Source organism: Brassica rapa, chromosome A04 (assembly GCF_000309985.2).
Source record: "Brassica rapa cultivar Chiifu-401-42 chromosome A04, CAAS_Brap_v3.01, whole genome shotgun sequence".
Classification (NCBI taxonomy): Eukaryota; Viridiplantae; Streptophyta; class Magnoliopsida; order Brassicales; family Brassicaceae; genus Brassica; species Brassica rapa.
Window position 1 is genome coordinate 16,940,925 of NC_024798.2, and position 15,368 is coordinate 16,956,292.

Below are 15,368 nucleotides of genomic sequence, written 5' to 3' on the forward strand. Positions count from 1 at the left end.
TTAACAACGTTGTAACAAAGCATAGTAACATAAAAACTAAGTTAAGAAAAATTACTTAACCTAATTATTTAACATTTTCAAACTTATACGTTGATTTATTATTAGATTAATATATTTTTATTTTATTGTTTAAAATAGTTATATGAGTAACCTTTTTAAACAGTTATATCCATTTCATAAAAATATAAGTTGATGTCAAAAAAAAATATAAGTTAAAATTTACGTACCAAACTATGTATTATATTAAGTTTTTTCTATAAATTAACTAACTAATTTATAAGAATACTCTATAAAACAAACTTTTTTTTTTGAGAAAATCTATATATCGAATCTCAAATTTTAATTTACTACTAAACCAAGGAAACTTCTACAGTACTACTTTGATTAGAAATGAAGAAAAAGAGTTGGAAGAAAACGAAAGTTTTTATAGCCGTCTTTAGTTTTGTCTTGTTACAAGACAATTCTTTGATTACAACACTATGTACTACCGTACAAAACTAAAGAGAAAATCGTTAATTAACTACCAAAGTGATTAAACCAAAACGCTACGTCTACTATAAGTCCATAAGCGACATTGACTTAGACTTTTAACAAAGCATTCAACTGTAAATAGTAGAGTTGACAAGTTGAATCGTGTTTTAAATAATTTACCTCGTCTAGACTTTTAACCCGGAGTAGGTGACATGGCACCATCAAATACAGAAGTCAATAAATATCTATCTATAGACTATAGTCACAGAGACCTCCAAAGAAGATGAGTGAGGTGAAATTAAAGTAAAGCGTGTTAAAACAAGGCACTAACAACAAAGAAGTGTGGCTGCTAATAAAGATTCTTCATAACTAAAGATGATGCTGATGTTCTGCTTCAGACATTCTCTCTCTCTCTAGAACATAAAAGACTAAACCTTTTTTTCTTCAAACCGGAGCTCTTTGAGTCTTCTGTCTTCTCTCCAATTCGTTTCCCATAGTATAAAGTTCGTCTCTTTTCTTCACTACATGGACTCCCCGAGGTGACAATTAAGAAAAGCTTGTTTTTTTTCTCTCTCTAAGGTATTGTTCCGATTAGATTAGGCTTCTTTGTTAGATTGGGGATAAAAAAACAATCTGGGTTTAGCTTCCTTTTGTTGATAACGACGAAAAAACTAGAGTAATAGTATGACTATAATGGAGGAGAAACAGAGTAGCCCTGTTTCAGAGAAGCAGCAGAGCTTTAACCAGACAGAACCAAAGGAGAAGCAACATAGTTTTGGATGTGCTGAGACTAACCAGCCGAGAAAGGCGAGAGCTTTAGAGAAACAAGTAAGTTTCCAAGGCGTGAATGTGCAGCCAAGTAGACTAGGAAGGTCAATGGAGAAGCAGCTGAGCTTTCGAGGTGTGGAGAATAATCAGAAACGTGGGAAAGTTATGGAGAAGCTTCCTAGTTTTAGCAAAGCACCATCAATGGAGAGGCAGAAGAGTTTCCGCGGCGGGTTTCTAGAGAAGCAGAAGAGCTTCCGTGTGGTGATGGAGAGGCAGCTGAGTTTCATCGGCGAGAGGAGGAAGAAGACTGAGTCGCCAGGGAAGAGAGGTGACTCGCCTCTTCATATAGCAGCTCGGACCGGGAACTTAGGGAAGGTTAAGGAGTTGATCAGAGGTAGTAGTTGTGGTGAAGAGTTGAGAGAGTTGTTGTCGAAGCAGAATCTTGAAGGAGAGACTCCTCTTTATACGGCTGCTGAGAATGGGCATTCGTTTGTTGTTGAGGAGATGTTGAAGCATATGTGTCTTGAAACTGGTTCGATTGCAGCTAGAAATGGGTTTGATCCGTTCCATGTTGCAGCTAAACAAGGCCATCTTGGTAAGAAAAAAGATCTTTCTTTGAAACTTCTCCTGTTACAGAGCCATCTAGGCATGTGGGTTCGGTTACTTTGGGTTATTCTGTTTGGGTAATTCGGTTTTTGGTTAGTTCGGTTCAACATAAATCTTACCGATTTAACCCGTAATAAGTTCTGTTCAGTATTTGGTTAGTTCGATTTTGAAAATTTTACTGAAGTTTTTGATTTTGGTTTAATTTTGTAAAAAAATCGGATAAATTGAGTTAATTTTGGTTAGTTCGGTTAGTTTGGTTCAAAATTTGGCTAGTTTGGTTCGGGTTTTATGGTAGAGTTTGGATATATTTTTTATAAGAAGAAAACCGAACCGAATCAAAGTTTTTTAGGAAACCTGCTGAATCGAACCGAACTTCTAACCAAACTGAACTAATCGAAGTTTCAGTTTGGTTCAAAATCACAGGCCTAGGACCATCCATGGATTGATATCTTACTTTGGTTCTTCTTCTTGTGCAGAGGTGTTGAAGAAACTGTTGGAGACATTCCCAAACTTGGCAATGACAACAGATTTATCATGTACAACTGCGTTACACACGGCTGCAACACAAGGACACATTGATGTGGTGAATCTTCTTTTGGAGACAGACTCTAACTTGGCTAAGATTGCTAAGAACAACGGTAAAACCGCGCTTCACTCAGCAGCGAGGATGGGTCATGTGGAAGTTGTTAAATCTTTGATTGGTAATGATCCAAGCATTGGGTTTAGAACCGATAAAAAGGGACAAACCGCTCTTCACATGGCTGTGAAAGGTCAAAACGATGAGATCGTTGTTGAGTTGGTGAAACCTGATGTTGCGGTTTTGAGCGTTGAGGATAACAAAGGAAACACACCATTGCACATTGCCACAAACAAGGGCCGTGTTAAGGTAGACCTCTATGCTTTCATATCAGCCAATCTGGGCGGCTTTACCCCAACCCGAACGAAAAACAAAACAAAATATCATCCAAACTGTTATACAAAATATCCGAATGAGACTTAAGAACTTAGTATTTCGGTGTTGAGGTGCAATCCAAACCAAACCGAAATCTAAAATAGGATCTGAAAATATCTGAAATCAGTTAAATACGTTAATGTTTTTGTATATATTTAAGTAATTTAGATATTTTTGATTATTTTACAGATTTTTGTAGTTTATTTTATTTGCTATTTTTAATTTTTTAGGCATCGGTTATAATACGATCTGAACCTAATCCCGAAGGAACTAAACCGAATTTGATCCGGAAATTAGTAAATCCTGAATGGAACTTATAAACACATAATACTAAAAATCTGAAAATCCGAATCAACCAAACCAAATTGGAATCCCGGAGGCCGAGGCCTATTAGCCAATTTATATTAGTTCTTATATAAAAATCAATTGGCTTTTATGCAGATAGTGCAGTGTTTGGTATCTTTTGAAGGCATCAACCTCAACCCAATAAACAAAGCTGGAGACACACCACTCGACATAGCCGAAAAGATAGGCAACGGAGAGCTTGTCTCGGTTCTAAAAGAAGCAGGAGCCGCTACAGCTAAAGATCTAGGAAAGCCTCAAAATCCAGCTAAACAACTGAAGCAAACGGTCAGCGACATCAAGCACGAGGTACAATCTCAGCTTCAACAATCCAGACAAACCGGCGTGAGAGTCCAGAAGATAGCAAAAAGACTCAAGAAGCTCCACATCAGCGGTCTCAACAACGCCATTAACTCAGCGACCGTCGTGGCCGTGCTTATCGCCACTGTGGCGTTCGCAGCCATCTTCACCATCCCAGGCCAATACGAAGAGGACCCGTCCAAAGGCGCGTTGCTAGGACAAGCTCACATAGCGAACCGAGCGCCGTTTCTTGTCTTCTTCATTTTCGACAGCTTGGCGCTGTTTATATCCTTGGCTGTCGTCGTGGTGCAGACCTCGGTGGTTGTGATCGAGCAGAAGGCGAAGAAGAAGCTTGTGTTCGTGATCAACAAGCTCATGTGGTGCGCTTGTTTGTTCATATCCATTGCATTTGTGTCTCTATCTTACATTGTTGTCGGGAAAGAGGATATGTGGTTGGCCGTGTGTGCTACTGTTATTGGAGGGACCATCATGTTGCCGACGATCGGTGCGATGTGTTACTGCGTGGTGATGCATAGGATGGAGGAGTCTAAGCTGAGGAGTATAAGGAAAGAGAGGAGTAAGTCTCAGTCTTTCTCTATGTCTCGTATGGCTTCTGATTCGGAGATTCTGAATGGTGAATACAATAAGAGAATGTATGCACTATGAAGTGCAACTGATTAGTCTCCTCATGTAAGAATCACCAATATATATATACTTGTATTTTTGTAACGCTATTCGTTGAAGTATCATCAACGCAATATACAGTATAGTTTTATTATATCTGATGAATCAAAGTATATATAATGTTAATATGATTGGTTTCTTTCTCCAAAGAATGTCACACGTGCGTGGACTTAAAACTGACTAGAGAATCTCCTGAGATTTACTTAATAATGTATTATTATTTTTTGTTACCGTTAACAATGCGAAGATAAATACAGATTTAAAAAGAAAAAAGGAAATAGAAGCAGCTAATAATTTAAGAAAAGGAAATTATATGTGCTTTTTGTTAGCGATAATTAAAACTAACCAATAAAAATACGAAGATAAATACAGATGTAAAAGAAAAAAGGAAAGAGATGGAATTTCTAACGGATATCAGATTATTTTCACTAATCAAATACATAAAGACAAGGAAAATTTCTATTTCAATGTGTCAGTAAAGGGTGAATGAAAAGGCCTATATAAACAGGAGTCCCTTTCTCATCCTCCTTTCTCACCACCACTATCTTCTTATTGTTGTTTTATTATATTTCTCCAGAGAGATTTTGATTCATCGCCAAGAAAAAGAAAAGAAAAAAAGAAACTCTGCAGCTTTTCGAGGAGTAAGATGGTGACCCATGATGATGATGATGATGCTAACAAACGCGGCGAGGGTTCTTCGCAGGAGGGAGAGAAGAGATGCTTTGATCTTTTTGCGGCGTTGCTTCACGCTTACGGTGACGATGAAACAAGAGCGAGACGAGGACAAGAGGAGCAAGCGAGAAACATGCTCATGATCCACACTATCACTAGTGCAGCCACCAACGCTTTCTTGAGAGGCAAGCGAAAGATTGATGATGAGTGCAAGAATCAAGAAAACACTGCTTCATCTTCTTATACTTCAAGTTCGTCCCACGTCGTTGAGTCAAAGAGGCGTCGAGTGGTGGAGTCCAATGACGAACCCATCAGAGCAAAACCGATTAGAGAAATCAAGCCTCCGGTTAAGGAAAGAAAGAGACCGGTTAAGCAAAAGGAGCCGGTCAGAAGAGAGCCTGGGGTGACGCCCGGATGGTTGGTTGAACTGATGAGGAGAAAGAACGGTGCGGACGCGAAGCTGGTGATAGAGAAGGTGATTACAAAGACTGATCTCAAGCCAGACCAAGGACGTCTCTTGATCCCCTTTAAGCAGATAATAGAAGACTTCTTGAACGAGAGAGAGTTGAGCATCGTGGAGGAGCATCACAGAGCAGATCGTGATGAAGGACTCAAAGGAGTTGACGTGGTCTTGTTGAATGGTAACGATGCTGAGGTGCAATGGAACGCTAACCTGAGGATATGGGAGATGAGGAGCAGTTTCAACTACGCCTTGTGTTCTGGTTGGAACCAGTTCGTCCGCGACAACGACCTAGAGGTTAACCAGACTCGTCGCTTATGGTCCTTCCACTCTCGAGATGGGACGCTCTTTCTTGCTTTCGATCCTCTCACTCCAGCTCAGCCTCAAGATATAGATGAGGGTATGGCTCTAGCTCTGGTTCCATTTAACCCTGAAGCTTCATCTTCATCCATGGCTCTGGTTGTAACTTCTGAGGAGGATCCGTTTGTGTGTGAAGAGGGAAGCAGGAGACTTTTACCTAAAATTCCAAGGAGTAGCAGAACTCATCGTGTTTGTGTTTCGCCTCCAACAAGTGACTCCAGTGATCTCTACCTCGACGAGGGTTTGGATTTAAACAGAACACCACCTGAAGAGTGCACTGAGATGGATCCTCTCGAGGCTGTACAAGAGACGCATATTAGGTGGACCTCACAGGAAGCCATCACTGAGACCTCACTAGTATCCTTCACAGAGACTACCACAGTGGACCTCGAGCTCCGGTTGTGATTAGAGATTCAGCAGCTCTGCTCTATGTGACTTGGTCTTTGTTTATTCTAAACCCTAGCTCTCTCTATTGCCGTGTCATGCAAGTAGTTCCTTTTAGGCATTCAAAATGGTTTATCCTTTTTCCTTATTGTTGAGTGTTGTAGCTACCTTGATCGTATGAGTGGATGATAAACAATGTTTAATTTTTGGTGATTTGCGTTTCAATATGGTTTAACTATGTGGTTGAGTAAATGCTTTAACCAGGACAAACCAATTATTTACACAAAGGAAAGATAATCAAAGCAAATTCAATGCCAGCAAAGAAACAACAAATAAACAGACTTCAGATGAGAGAAATGTGATGTCATAGTATTCAGAAAAGATTTAAGCTTTTACTCAATTAGTGGCAGAGAGTGAGGCCATGAACCAAGAGAAGAAGCCAAGCCTTGTGCTTAAGAAGCGACCCAAGAGCGTCCTTCTTTTCCATCCTTTTCGCCTTTCCAAATTTCCAGAAAGACATTTACAAAGCAGAAGGTAAAAGTATGCAATGGACAAAAGGAAAAGAAATAAATACCTGATGTTGCATATATAAGAATTTGATTTTCAATGACTAAGAAACCTCTAAAAGCTAAAGGAGCAAGAGACAACCAGCTGCTGAGCATTCTGCAAACAACATCATTGTCATCATCTTGCCTGCTGCTGTCGAACAGCTTTTGATGTTCCTCGCGACTTATTGGAGTGTTCTTGATCTAATAGCTTCTGTTTCAGTCGGTTTTGTCTACCAAGATCTGGACACCACATTCAATAATTTCGAGATACGTAGCGCTGAATTCAAACGATATCTCGTTGTCCTGTTGAAGCCACCCGTCTTTGTCAAGCAAGTCGAAGGAAGATATAAGCATATGTTCTGTTTCGAGTCTTGGGGGACCCTGGAGTAAGAGCTTCTCAACGTAGCAATCGTTTATGCCTATGCGACACAATAACTTGGGAACATCTTTTTCCATCTTCTCCTTAAGGGAAATCACGACACAAATCCTAAATCTTTTGAAATCTGAACGAATGATCAGGGAGTTTCCTATAGCTCGGTGATCAAACTCCGCAGGCATTTTGCTTCCAGGTAGGAATGCATGCAATGCAATCGTCGTAATTACTCTTCTTGCTTCTCTGCCTAATTTGAAGCAGTTGGGGAAAGAGAGAATCTCAATTGTAGAGTCAAAAGAGAAGGGTACCGTCTCCAGCAATACAGAAGAGACTACCGTTAGTCTTGTGAGCGAGCCAGGGAGCTCTGGCAGCGATGCAAGTTTTCGCAAGTTTTGTAACCCAAGCACTTTTAACCCATGAAGGTATTTGATGAACTCTGGAAGTTTCTCAAGAGTTGGCACACAGCTATATATACAGAGACTCCTAAGGCGAGACCAATGCCTAAATGAGTCAGGCACTTCTTCCAACATTGTGTCCGTGACTAGGAGTATTTTGACGTTGGTGGAAAGATCTGGAATTTTCCTCAAGTTCCGGCTTCCTATCAGCTGGAAAACTTCAAGAGATGCTAAATTACAGTGAGTCGGACCATGTTGTAGATTCAAACAGTTTGCCATATACAAATACTTTAATTTATGAAGACTTCCAATAGAGCATGGAATCTCTACCAAACTTTCGCAGTTATCCAGAAACAAACGCTCAAGATTCGTAGCATTTGAAAGATCCGGGAATTCCTTCAGATGCTTGGACCCGTTCAGATTCATCCTCTTGAGATTTGTAAGGGGCTAAATGTAAAACGGCACAAGAGATGAAGAACATCAAGAGAGCAGACAGTTTCAAATTATGAAAGAAGGAATTTATATCAAACCAACCTGTGGTCCTTCCCAAAGCTTCTCGAGCTCGTTCTCCGGCATATTGAGTTCCACAAGATATTCGGGACAAAATGTATGAGGAAGACACTTTCTAGGGTATGCCACCCAATGCAATAACCTTAGTCGAGATGGAAAATCCATGTCCTCAGGTACATGCACTCTATCTTTTCTATCAAATCTTGTCTTGTAGATGCTGAGAAATCGAAGATTGCGCATTCTCTTAAAAGCTCCCGCCCTTATATACACGTCATCTTGGATTGTGGATGTATCATAACATATACCCGTCACACTTCTACTACCCTATACCAAATTCCAAAATAAAAGAATATATGTAAGATACGAGGGTCTTTGCCAAATTATCCAGTTTAAAGGCTTATCAAATATAGCAAAAAGAACTTACCGAATCAGTTTCCAGGACATCACAAATCTCATGAGCATCAATTAAGATTTGGCGTTTCCAAGGCTCTTGTCTTTGAACAACTTGTGAACCCATTTGTTGTAGTAACTTGTGCATCACTACTTCTCCTTTGGTGGATATTTCTATTAGAGATTTATACGCCAGGGTTTTTAGCCCTAGTCTAACATCCAAGTTACCGTCAGAGAGCATGGCCATCACATAATCGTCCTTCTTCAAGTTGAAAAAGCATGCAATGTGAAGAAACAAAGATTGATCATTCTCATGTAAATTGTCGTATCCAACTTTGAGTACTCTCTCGATATCTTGACAAAGGCTATTTTCTAGCCTATTCAGAATAACTTCCCACTCATTTTCTTTCTTTCCGCGCAAAGATGAACCCATGACACGGAGACCCAATGGAAGGCTGCTGCAAAGCTTTGTTACTCTTTCCACAAGTCTTCCAAAATTGTAGGGCGGATAGCTCTGTCTAAAAGCAAATCTACTGAAGATCTGACGAGCTTCTTCTCTAGTTGGAAAATCCACATGGTATGTATTGCTGATACCATGTTGCTCCAAAATCTCTTGGTCTTCTGTGGTTACGATAATCCTGCTTCCAGGACCAAACCACCTAGTTTCATCAGCCAAAGCCTCAAGTTTCTTCAGGTCGTCCACATCATCAAGAACAATAAGCACTTTTAGGTCGCATAGTCTTTCCTGTATCGCACCTAAATGGTATACTTTCATACTATTTTGGTTCAAAATCTTTGAAAGAAGGTTTTCTTGCAGATGCATCTTCAATCCATACTCGTCAAGGCCACTGTTACAGCTTCCCCTAACATTCTCCATAAAACAAGTAAGCTGGAAACTGTTAGAGAATCGGCTATGCAAGGCTCTGGCAATGGTAGTCTTGCCAATGCCTGCAGGGCCACAGATTCCAACTATCATAGCTTCCTCCTCATCATCTAAATGTAACAAAGACTGCAACTTCTTCAAATGTGTTTCAATACCCACCATGTCTTCAAAGTCTCTAGAGATTCTAGTGTTTAGTTTGTTTGAAACATCTCTAGCAATCTTTTCAATCATCATCGATTCATTGTCCCTAACAAGGCAGAGAAATCACCATGTTGATAAGATAGTCATGTGAAAAGAAAATGCCCCAAACAGTAAAATATAATATGAGCAAGTGAAAATCCAAACTTAATTGAAAACAAACCAGTTTAGAAAGTGTTCTCCCGCTATGTTTCCCACATTGGTCAAAGCCTGTCTCCATATTCGCATCTTCTCCTCTGTTTTGCCTTGACAAGTTTCATCGAAAGCAATCCCAAAATCTCTGGTCTGGTTCCGAACATGAGATGGATCTACTCCGTAAAAGACCGTCATCACAATTTGTCCCATACTTTCCTTGCACTTGAGAATCTCGACCAGCTCATCCAAACACCAGCTGGAAGAAGCATACTTCTTCGAGAGCACCACGATGGAGATCCTGGATTCTCTAATCGCTTGTGTGAGTGCAGGAGCAATGGTTTGGCTTCTCTCGATCCATTGATCATCGAACATCGAAATCCCGTTGCAACTTAACTGTTTGCGTACATGACTGAGCAGCGTTTTACGGACGTCCGGGCCGTGGAAGCTCGTGAAGACACGGTATCTCCAGGTCTGAGGTAAAGAAGACGAGGATGCCATGAGACTAGGGTAACAAGGAAATTGCACAGATCAGAGTCTCTGAAAGAGAGAGAGATGAAGTTTCTTTGCTTTTTGTATCTGAAATCTAGTTTAATCTTATTTCATGACTTTAGTTGTGGTTTAGATTCAATACTCAAAAGTCATTCTCCTCTTGAGAAAAATGTTGACTTCTTCCCTGAGTTAATATAATTATGTAGACCGGAACACATCACCTACTATGTAAAGAAAATGACCCGCACATCCATACGGGTGTATTTTTTAAAAAAAAAAATATGATGCTATTTGATTTTTATGTCACTATTTAAGGTTGGGCAAAAAACTCGAATTCGAAGAATTGAACCGATTTCAATCTGAATAAGTAGTACTAAATCCGAACCGGAATTGATTAAATATCTTAATTATTTAAAATTTTGGTATTTGAAGAACTGAAATCTAATCCGATCCGAACCAAAATATTTGGGTATCCAAAATAGATTTATATTCTTATATATTAATTATTTTTAGATTTAATATATATAAAACATCCAGAATATATATGATACTTTTAAGTTCGTTTAAATGCTTGAAAATATATACAAAAAATCAAACATAAATATCTTAAATAGTTAAAATATACTTAAAACTCCAAAATACTTAAATAATTATTTATCTTCTATCCAAATATTTAAACCAAACCTATTTAAATTGGTTATCCAAATCCGAACCAAATCATCAAAGATCTGAATTGAACACAAAATTCCAAAAAGATCCAAAAACGAACCCGAACGTCCATCCCTAATCAATATTATATATATATATATATATATCCTATATGTATTATCTTAGGTTACAAAATATGTGTTATCATATAATTTAATCGTATTTTATACGTACCATCAAATAAGTTTTTTTTATAATATTTAGATCAGATCCCTAGAGGTAAGGTAATTAACTAGAATAGTAACCCGTAATTATATTTTGTAACCTACGATTAATTACGTACCATCAAATAAGTGTAAACGGCAAAAAAATGCACAAACACAATCTAAATATTATCTCAAGTTCATAACTAGAAAACAAGTCAGTCACACGCAAACTCTATCTGTATATTAGAAATTAGGATAACCTTTCGCGTTACGAAGAGGTGGTGTTAATTGGTAAAAGGTGACTCCCAGTCTCACAGTGACCATCATAATTGAGATCTTCGATTGTCTTATATCTCATGTGAAGGGGAAATCTCCTGGCTTCTTTCAACCTTGACCATCCAACATCATAAACCCATTGTAGTAAACTGTTTGAGTAACTCACAGAAAAAGTTTAAGACAATTTGAGGGAACAAAATCACACAATTCATACTGCATTTTTACTGGAAAGACATTGTAAGATAAACACGTTTTATGACTAATGAGAGAAGAAGCTTAAATTTTCTTCTTGATAATTTCAGAGCTTATGCCTTGTATAAATAAAGTACTTCTACTGTTTGAATTATACATAATTGTCCAAAAAGAGAAAGTTAAGACCCTTCTAAATAATTTTAAAAATGTTTGGTTCTTTAAGTCTTGTAGGAAGCTAAACTTGTTTACTGTGCGGACCTTCAAGCTTTGAAAGACTCGAGCTCTGCTTTGAATTCAATAAAGATTTGAAATTTGGTTGATATATAAAGCAAGACTAACCTGGATTCCTTTTCAGAGCTTCGGCAGCTTGCTATATGACATACCAACTTAGATCTTATACGGGTAATGAAAGAAAACGCAGTCACATTAGATGTGGTGAAATATTCATGTTTGTTGTCAGCATATGAACCTTTCCTTCATATCTTCTCCAGTAACACTTAGGAAGAGCAGATTACTCATTTTCTTCCAGTTTCACTCATTAAAACACAATGAGATCAGCTGGGGATTGTTATAAAGACGTGGAACAGAATTGATGATGTTCACTATATCCATTGGGTACGTATGACCTGAAACGGTTTCAAAATCTTTTGTTACTACGGATCAAACAAGTTGTTTCCAAATTTTAGATTTACCCAGAGGATTAGATTTTCAATCACTGATAAACCTCAAGAGCTAAATACAAAAGAGACAACAAGAGTATTCTGCCACAATTACCGTGCCATCATTTTTAAATCAAAACATCTTACCCTCGAGATGGATGTAAATCTGCTGCTTAGGTGAAACCATGACAGAAGCCCTAAATGTAAATCTGGAGGATGCACTCTGCTATGTGACTTGTTCTTTGTTTATTCCGAACACTAGCCCTCTCTCTATTGCCGTGTAACGCAAGTATATTTTTTTAGGCATTCAAATGAATTTTTTGGTTTTACTTTTTTCCTTATTCTTGAGTGTTGTAGCTACCTTGATTGTATGAATGGATGATAACAATGTTTATTTTTGGTGATTTGCATTTCAATCTGGTTTAACTATGTGGTTGAGTAAATGCTTTAACCAGGATAAACCAATTATTTACACAAAGGAAAGATAATCAAAGTAAATTCAATGCCAGCAAAGAAACAACAAATAAACAGACTTCAGATTGTCATAAAACATATAAGAGAAATGTGATGTCATAGTATTCAGAAAAGCAGATGTAGCTTCTGCTCAATTGGTGGCAGAGAGTGAGGCCATGAACCAAGAGAAGAAGCCAAGCCTTGTGCTTCTGCTAAGCCTCTCCGCAGAATACTCCACTAGCTTACTCCACAGCTCTCCTACATTCATTTCTTGCAGACCAATCCTTTCCACAACCTGAAAAGCTTATACTATATATAACATGCTTTCTTAAGGTCTTGAGATAGTCATGTAGTTTCAATGAGTTAGGATTCTAATAACCTGATTGACATTTTGCAGGGCTTGGAGGCCAAATGTGTAGTATGACATGAATGGTCTTCCAGACTGGAGAAAGCAGGATTGAGAGTGTTATAGAATGATAACTATTTTTTACAAGAGAACAGAGAAGCATACCTGTGAAATGGCAAGCCACTGAAGCATGATCTTTACTTCTGGATCGCCTCCAAACACACCACAACCCCAGTTCCCTGTAGCTACACCGACCTTCTCTTCATGATCATCCATACACCATCTTTTTGAGCTTTCTACAGCTGACGATGGAGGAGGACCAGCTTGATGTTTGCATTGATGCAAGTATCCGCTAAAGGCCTTGTTAATCTCTCTATAGACCAAACAGGAGTAACTGAGAAATTCACAAACCTTAAACTAGATGAAAAGAAAGGACCTAAGGCAAGTTTTGAATACCGAAGTAGGCGCTCAGGTTTGTACTGTGTACTTCCTGGGTTGGGAAGTGCATCTATTGCTATGACTCTTGTCTTTCTCCTCTTGAAAGCGTCAAAATCTTTCTCGTCTGTGTAATCGCCAGCGTATTGGAACGAAGGCCCATAACTAAATGGTGCCACCATGTGTTAGATGAAGACTATTAATAAGCTTTAGCATCTATCTTCAGTTCACTGGTGGGTGGGTACTTACCCTGTGTAACGTGAAAATCTTTCAACACCAACAATCTCAATAGCTTCATTTGCATCCATACGTGGCAAGAAGATCATCCCAGCTATAAGTTCTGGATTAATCACAAACCTTATTTCTTCCTACACAAGAAGACGTTTTGAAGTGGTAGCGTTTGCAGAGAAATTGACAAAGAAGGGAGGTAACAAGTCATATACCTGTAGAGTATCATAACTCAGAGTAAGGCCTCCAATATACTCATCTGCAAAATCCACTTCAAGAGCTTCACCAGGTTGATCTTCTATAGCTCCCGAGGTATGAATCTACTCCAGTAAAAAAAAAAATGGATTAAAAGGATGATATACTAAAGTAGGCTGGAACTTTGAACCGAACCAAAATTTTGGTTAGTTCGGTTTGATTCGGCAGGTTTATAAAAAACTTTGGTTTTTGGTTTGGTAATCAGACAGTTCGATTTTTCATAAAAGAAAAATTTTGTTAGCCAAATTTTGAACCAAATTAACTGAATTAACCAAAATTTTGAACCGAAATAACCGGACTAGCTGAGTTTTTAACCAACCTAACCGGAATTATCCAAATTTAACCAAATCTAACTGAGTTTTTAACCAAAATATAATGGAAACCAAAAACTTCGGTTAGTTTTGGTAGAAAAATTAAAAACCGAACTACCGAATACCGAACAGAACTGAACTTTTTCAGGTTCAATTTGGCAAGATTTTGGTCGAACCGAACTACCCGAACCCGCAAGCCTAAACTAAAGCATACTTACAAAATCGTCTAAAAGAAATGGATTCAGCTAAGAGTGTTTCGATGTTACCTCAACGGAGCAAAGCGGGGTGGTGGATTTGGCCCAGTACTCAGCCTCAGGATAAGAAACATAGTGAGGATTATGTTTGTGTCCTCGCGGAAGAACTTTCCTCTCAAATGAAACAAAGCCGGTGGGCATACATTGACATACTCTTTCAAAGTAATGGAGAAGACATCTTATTTTGTTTTCCCGCTTCGAGCAGTAACTCATAAACGGAAACCTTTAAAAAAAAAACAAAAGTAGGATTTGTTACTTTCAGGCAGTGTATAGTTGTGACTTGTAAGGTTAAGAAAGGAGCCAACATACGAAAACAAATCATCAAAGTTGATGCTTTGAAGATGCTTCGAGCGTCTGTCAGCTTCAGGGAACAAACAAAAGAAGGAACATGCAAGAAGAGCTGCAATCAACTCCTGGCTAAGAAACACGACGCCAGCTTCTTGAGGGGCTAATAGGCGAAGGCCGGATGTAACTCCATCAAGAACATGGTCTGCATTCTGGTAATGCGTTTCTAACATTGAAGGTAACTGGAGAAGTAGTCCGCACAACGCAGGAACCACCTCACCAAAAAACTTAGTTGATTCTTCTCTGGAAATTTTCTGCATCACAAGAAAACAATCTTTTGTGAGGCCATGCCATTTCTTAATGAGATAATGAATAAAGAAACGAAAACAACCAATAGGATAGATGAAAAGATAATAAGAATTGTTACCTTTTCAAAGAAAGTAGCGTACCCTTGTAATGGATTAGGTGAGAGATTACCTGCATCCAAGGATAGGGATTTGCGCATGTTCGTGATATGCGAGGCAAGAACCTCGCCAGAGTTGACCATAGACTTGGTCGGTCCGTCAGAGATTGTTTGGAGCTCTTGCTCAACAGAAAGTGGCCAGGCTAGAGATGAAGACTGAGCCACAAGAGGCAAATACTTAAGAAACGACCCAAGATCTTCCTTCTTCTCCATCCTTTTCGCCTTTCCAAATTTCCAGAAAGACATTTACAAAGCAGAAGATAAAAGTATGGAATGGACTAAAGGAGAAGAAATAAATATCTGATGTTGTATATATATATATATATATATCTACTTTTATCTCTTTATAACAGACGGCAACAAAGTCAAACAAGAACAGGTTTTACTCAGAGACTCAGTCTACATTCATTTACTCTGTCAACAAATGTTTGTCACCG

At 38.6% G+C, this 15,368-nt stretch overlaps 4 protein-coding genes across 8 annotated transcripts; 2 read left to right on the top strand and 2 right to left on the bottom strand.

Moving 5' to 3' along the window:
• The first annotated feature begins 443 nt into the window (after positions 1 to 443).
• Positions 444 to 4,254, top strand: LOC103865162 (ankyrin repeat-containing protein At5g02620). The gene is made up of 3 exons (XM_009142943.3): positions 444 to 1,834; positions 2,322 to 2,731; positions 3,239 to 4,254. The coding sequence occupies exons 1-3, from the start codon at positions 1,156 to 1,158 to the stop codon at positions 4,103 to 4,105; spliced, it is 1,956 nt and encodes a 651-aa protein (XP_009141191.2). The 5' UTR covers positions 444 to 1,155; the 3' UTR covers positions 4,106 to 4,254.
• Positions 4,255 to 4,369: 115 nt separating this feature from the next.
• Positions 4,370 to 12,344, top strand: LOC103865403 (B3 domain-containing protein At2g31720). 3 transcript variants are annotated; one of them, XM_033289609.1, is made up of 3 exons: positions 4,408 to 5,432; positions 5,466 to 6,056; positions 6,135 to 6,316. In XM_033289609.1, the coding sequence occupies exons 1-2, from the start codon at positions 4,770 to 4,772 to the stop codon at positions 6,018 to 6,020; spliced, it is 1,218 nt and encodes a 405-aa protein (XP_033145500.1). In that variant the 5' UTR covers positions 4,408 to 4,769; the 3' UTR covers positions 6,021 to 6,056; positions 6,135 to 6,316. The 3 variants fall into 3 exon arrangements, with proteins under 3 accessions (XP_033145499.1, XP_033145498.1, XP_033145500.1); XM_033289608.1 differs by lacking the exon at positions 6,135 to 6,316 and adding an exon at positions 12,218 to 12,344 and having other exon boundaries at positions 4,370 to 6,038; XM_033289607.1 differs by having other exon boundaries at positions 4,376 to 6,056.
• Positions 6,255 to 10,291, bottom strand: LOC103865164 (disease resistance protein RML1B). 2 transcript variants are annotated; one of them, XR_001958182.2, is made up of 5 exons: positions 9,460 to 10,291; positions 8,250 to 9,345; positions 7,850 to 8,149; positions 6,574 to 7,762; positions 6,255 to 6,495 (listed from the first exon to the last, which is right to left on the bottom strand). XR_001958182.2 is itself a non-coding variant. In XM_018658194.2 (4 exons), exons 1-4 carry the CDS (start codon positions 9,927 to 9,929, stop codon positions 6,764 to 6,766), a joined length of 2,865 nt encoding a protein of 954 aa, XP_018513710.2. In that variant the 5' UTR covers positions 9,930 to 10,291; the 3' UTR covers positions 6,312 to 6,763. The 2 variants fall into 2 exon arrangements, 1 of the variants encoding a protein (XP_018513710.2); XM_018658194.2 differs by having other exon boundaries at positions 6,312 to 7,762.
• On the bottom strand, positions 12,331 to 15,233 carry LOC103865166 (probable poly(ADP-ribose) glycohydrolase 2). Of its 2 annotated transcripts, none has more exons than XM_009142948.3 (9): positions 14,896 to 15,233; positions 14,493 to 14,782; positions 14,196 to 14,406; positions 13,579 to 13,683; positions 13,385 to 13,503; positions 13,157 to 13,300; positions 12,866 to 13,073; positions 12,734 to 12,796; positions 12,331 to 12,649 (listed from the first exon to the last, which is right to left on the bottom strand). In XM_009142948.3, the coding sequence occupies exons 1-9, from the start codon at positions 15,175 to 15,177 to the stop codon at positions 12,506 to 12,508; spliced, it is 1,566 nt and encodes a 521-aa protein (XP_009141196.1). In that variant the 5' UTR covers positions 15,178 to 15,233; the 3' UTR covers positions 12,331 to 12,505. The 2 variants fall into 2 exon arrangements, with proteins under 2 accessions (XP_009141196.1, XP_009141197.1); XM_009142949.3 differs by having other exon boundaries at positions 14,946 to 15,216.
• Between the last annotated feature and the right edge of the window lie 135 nt (positions 15,234 to 15,368).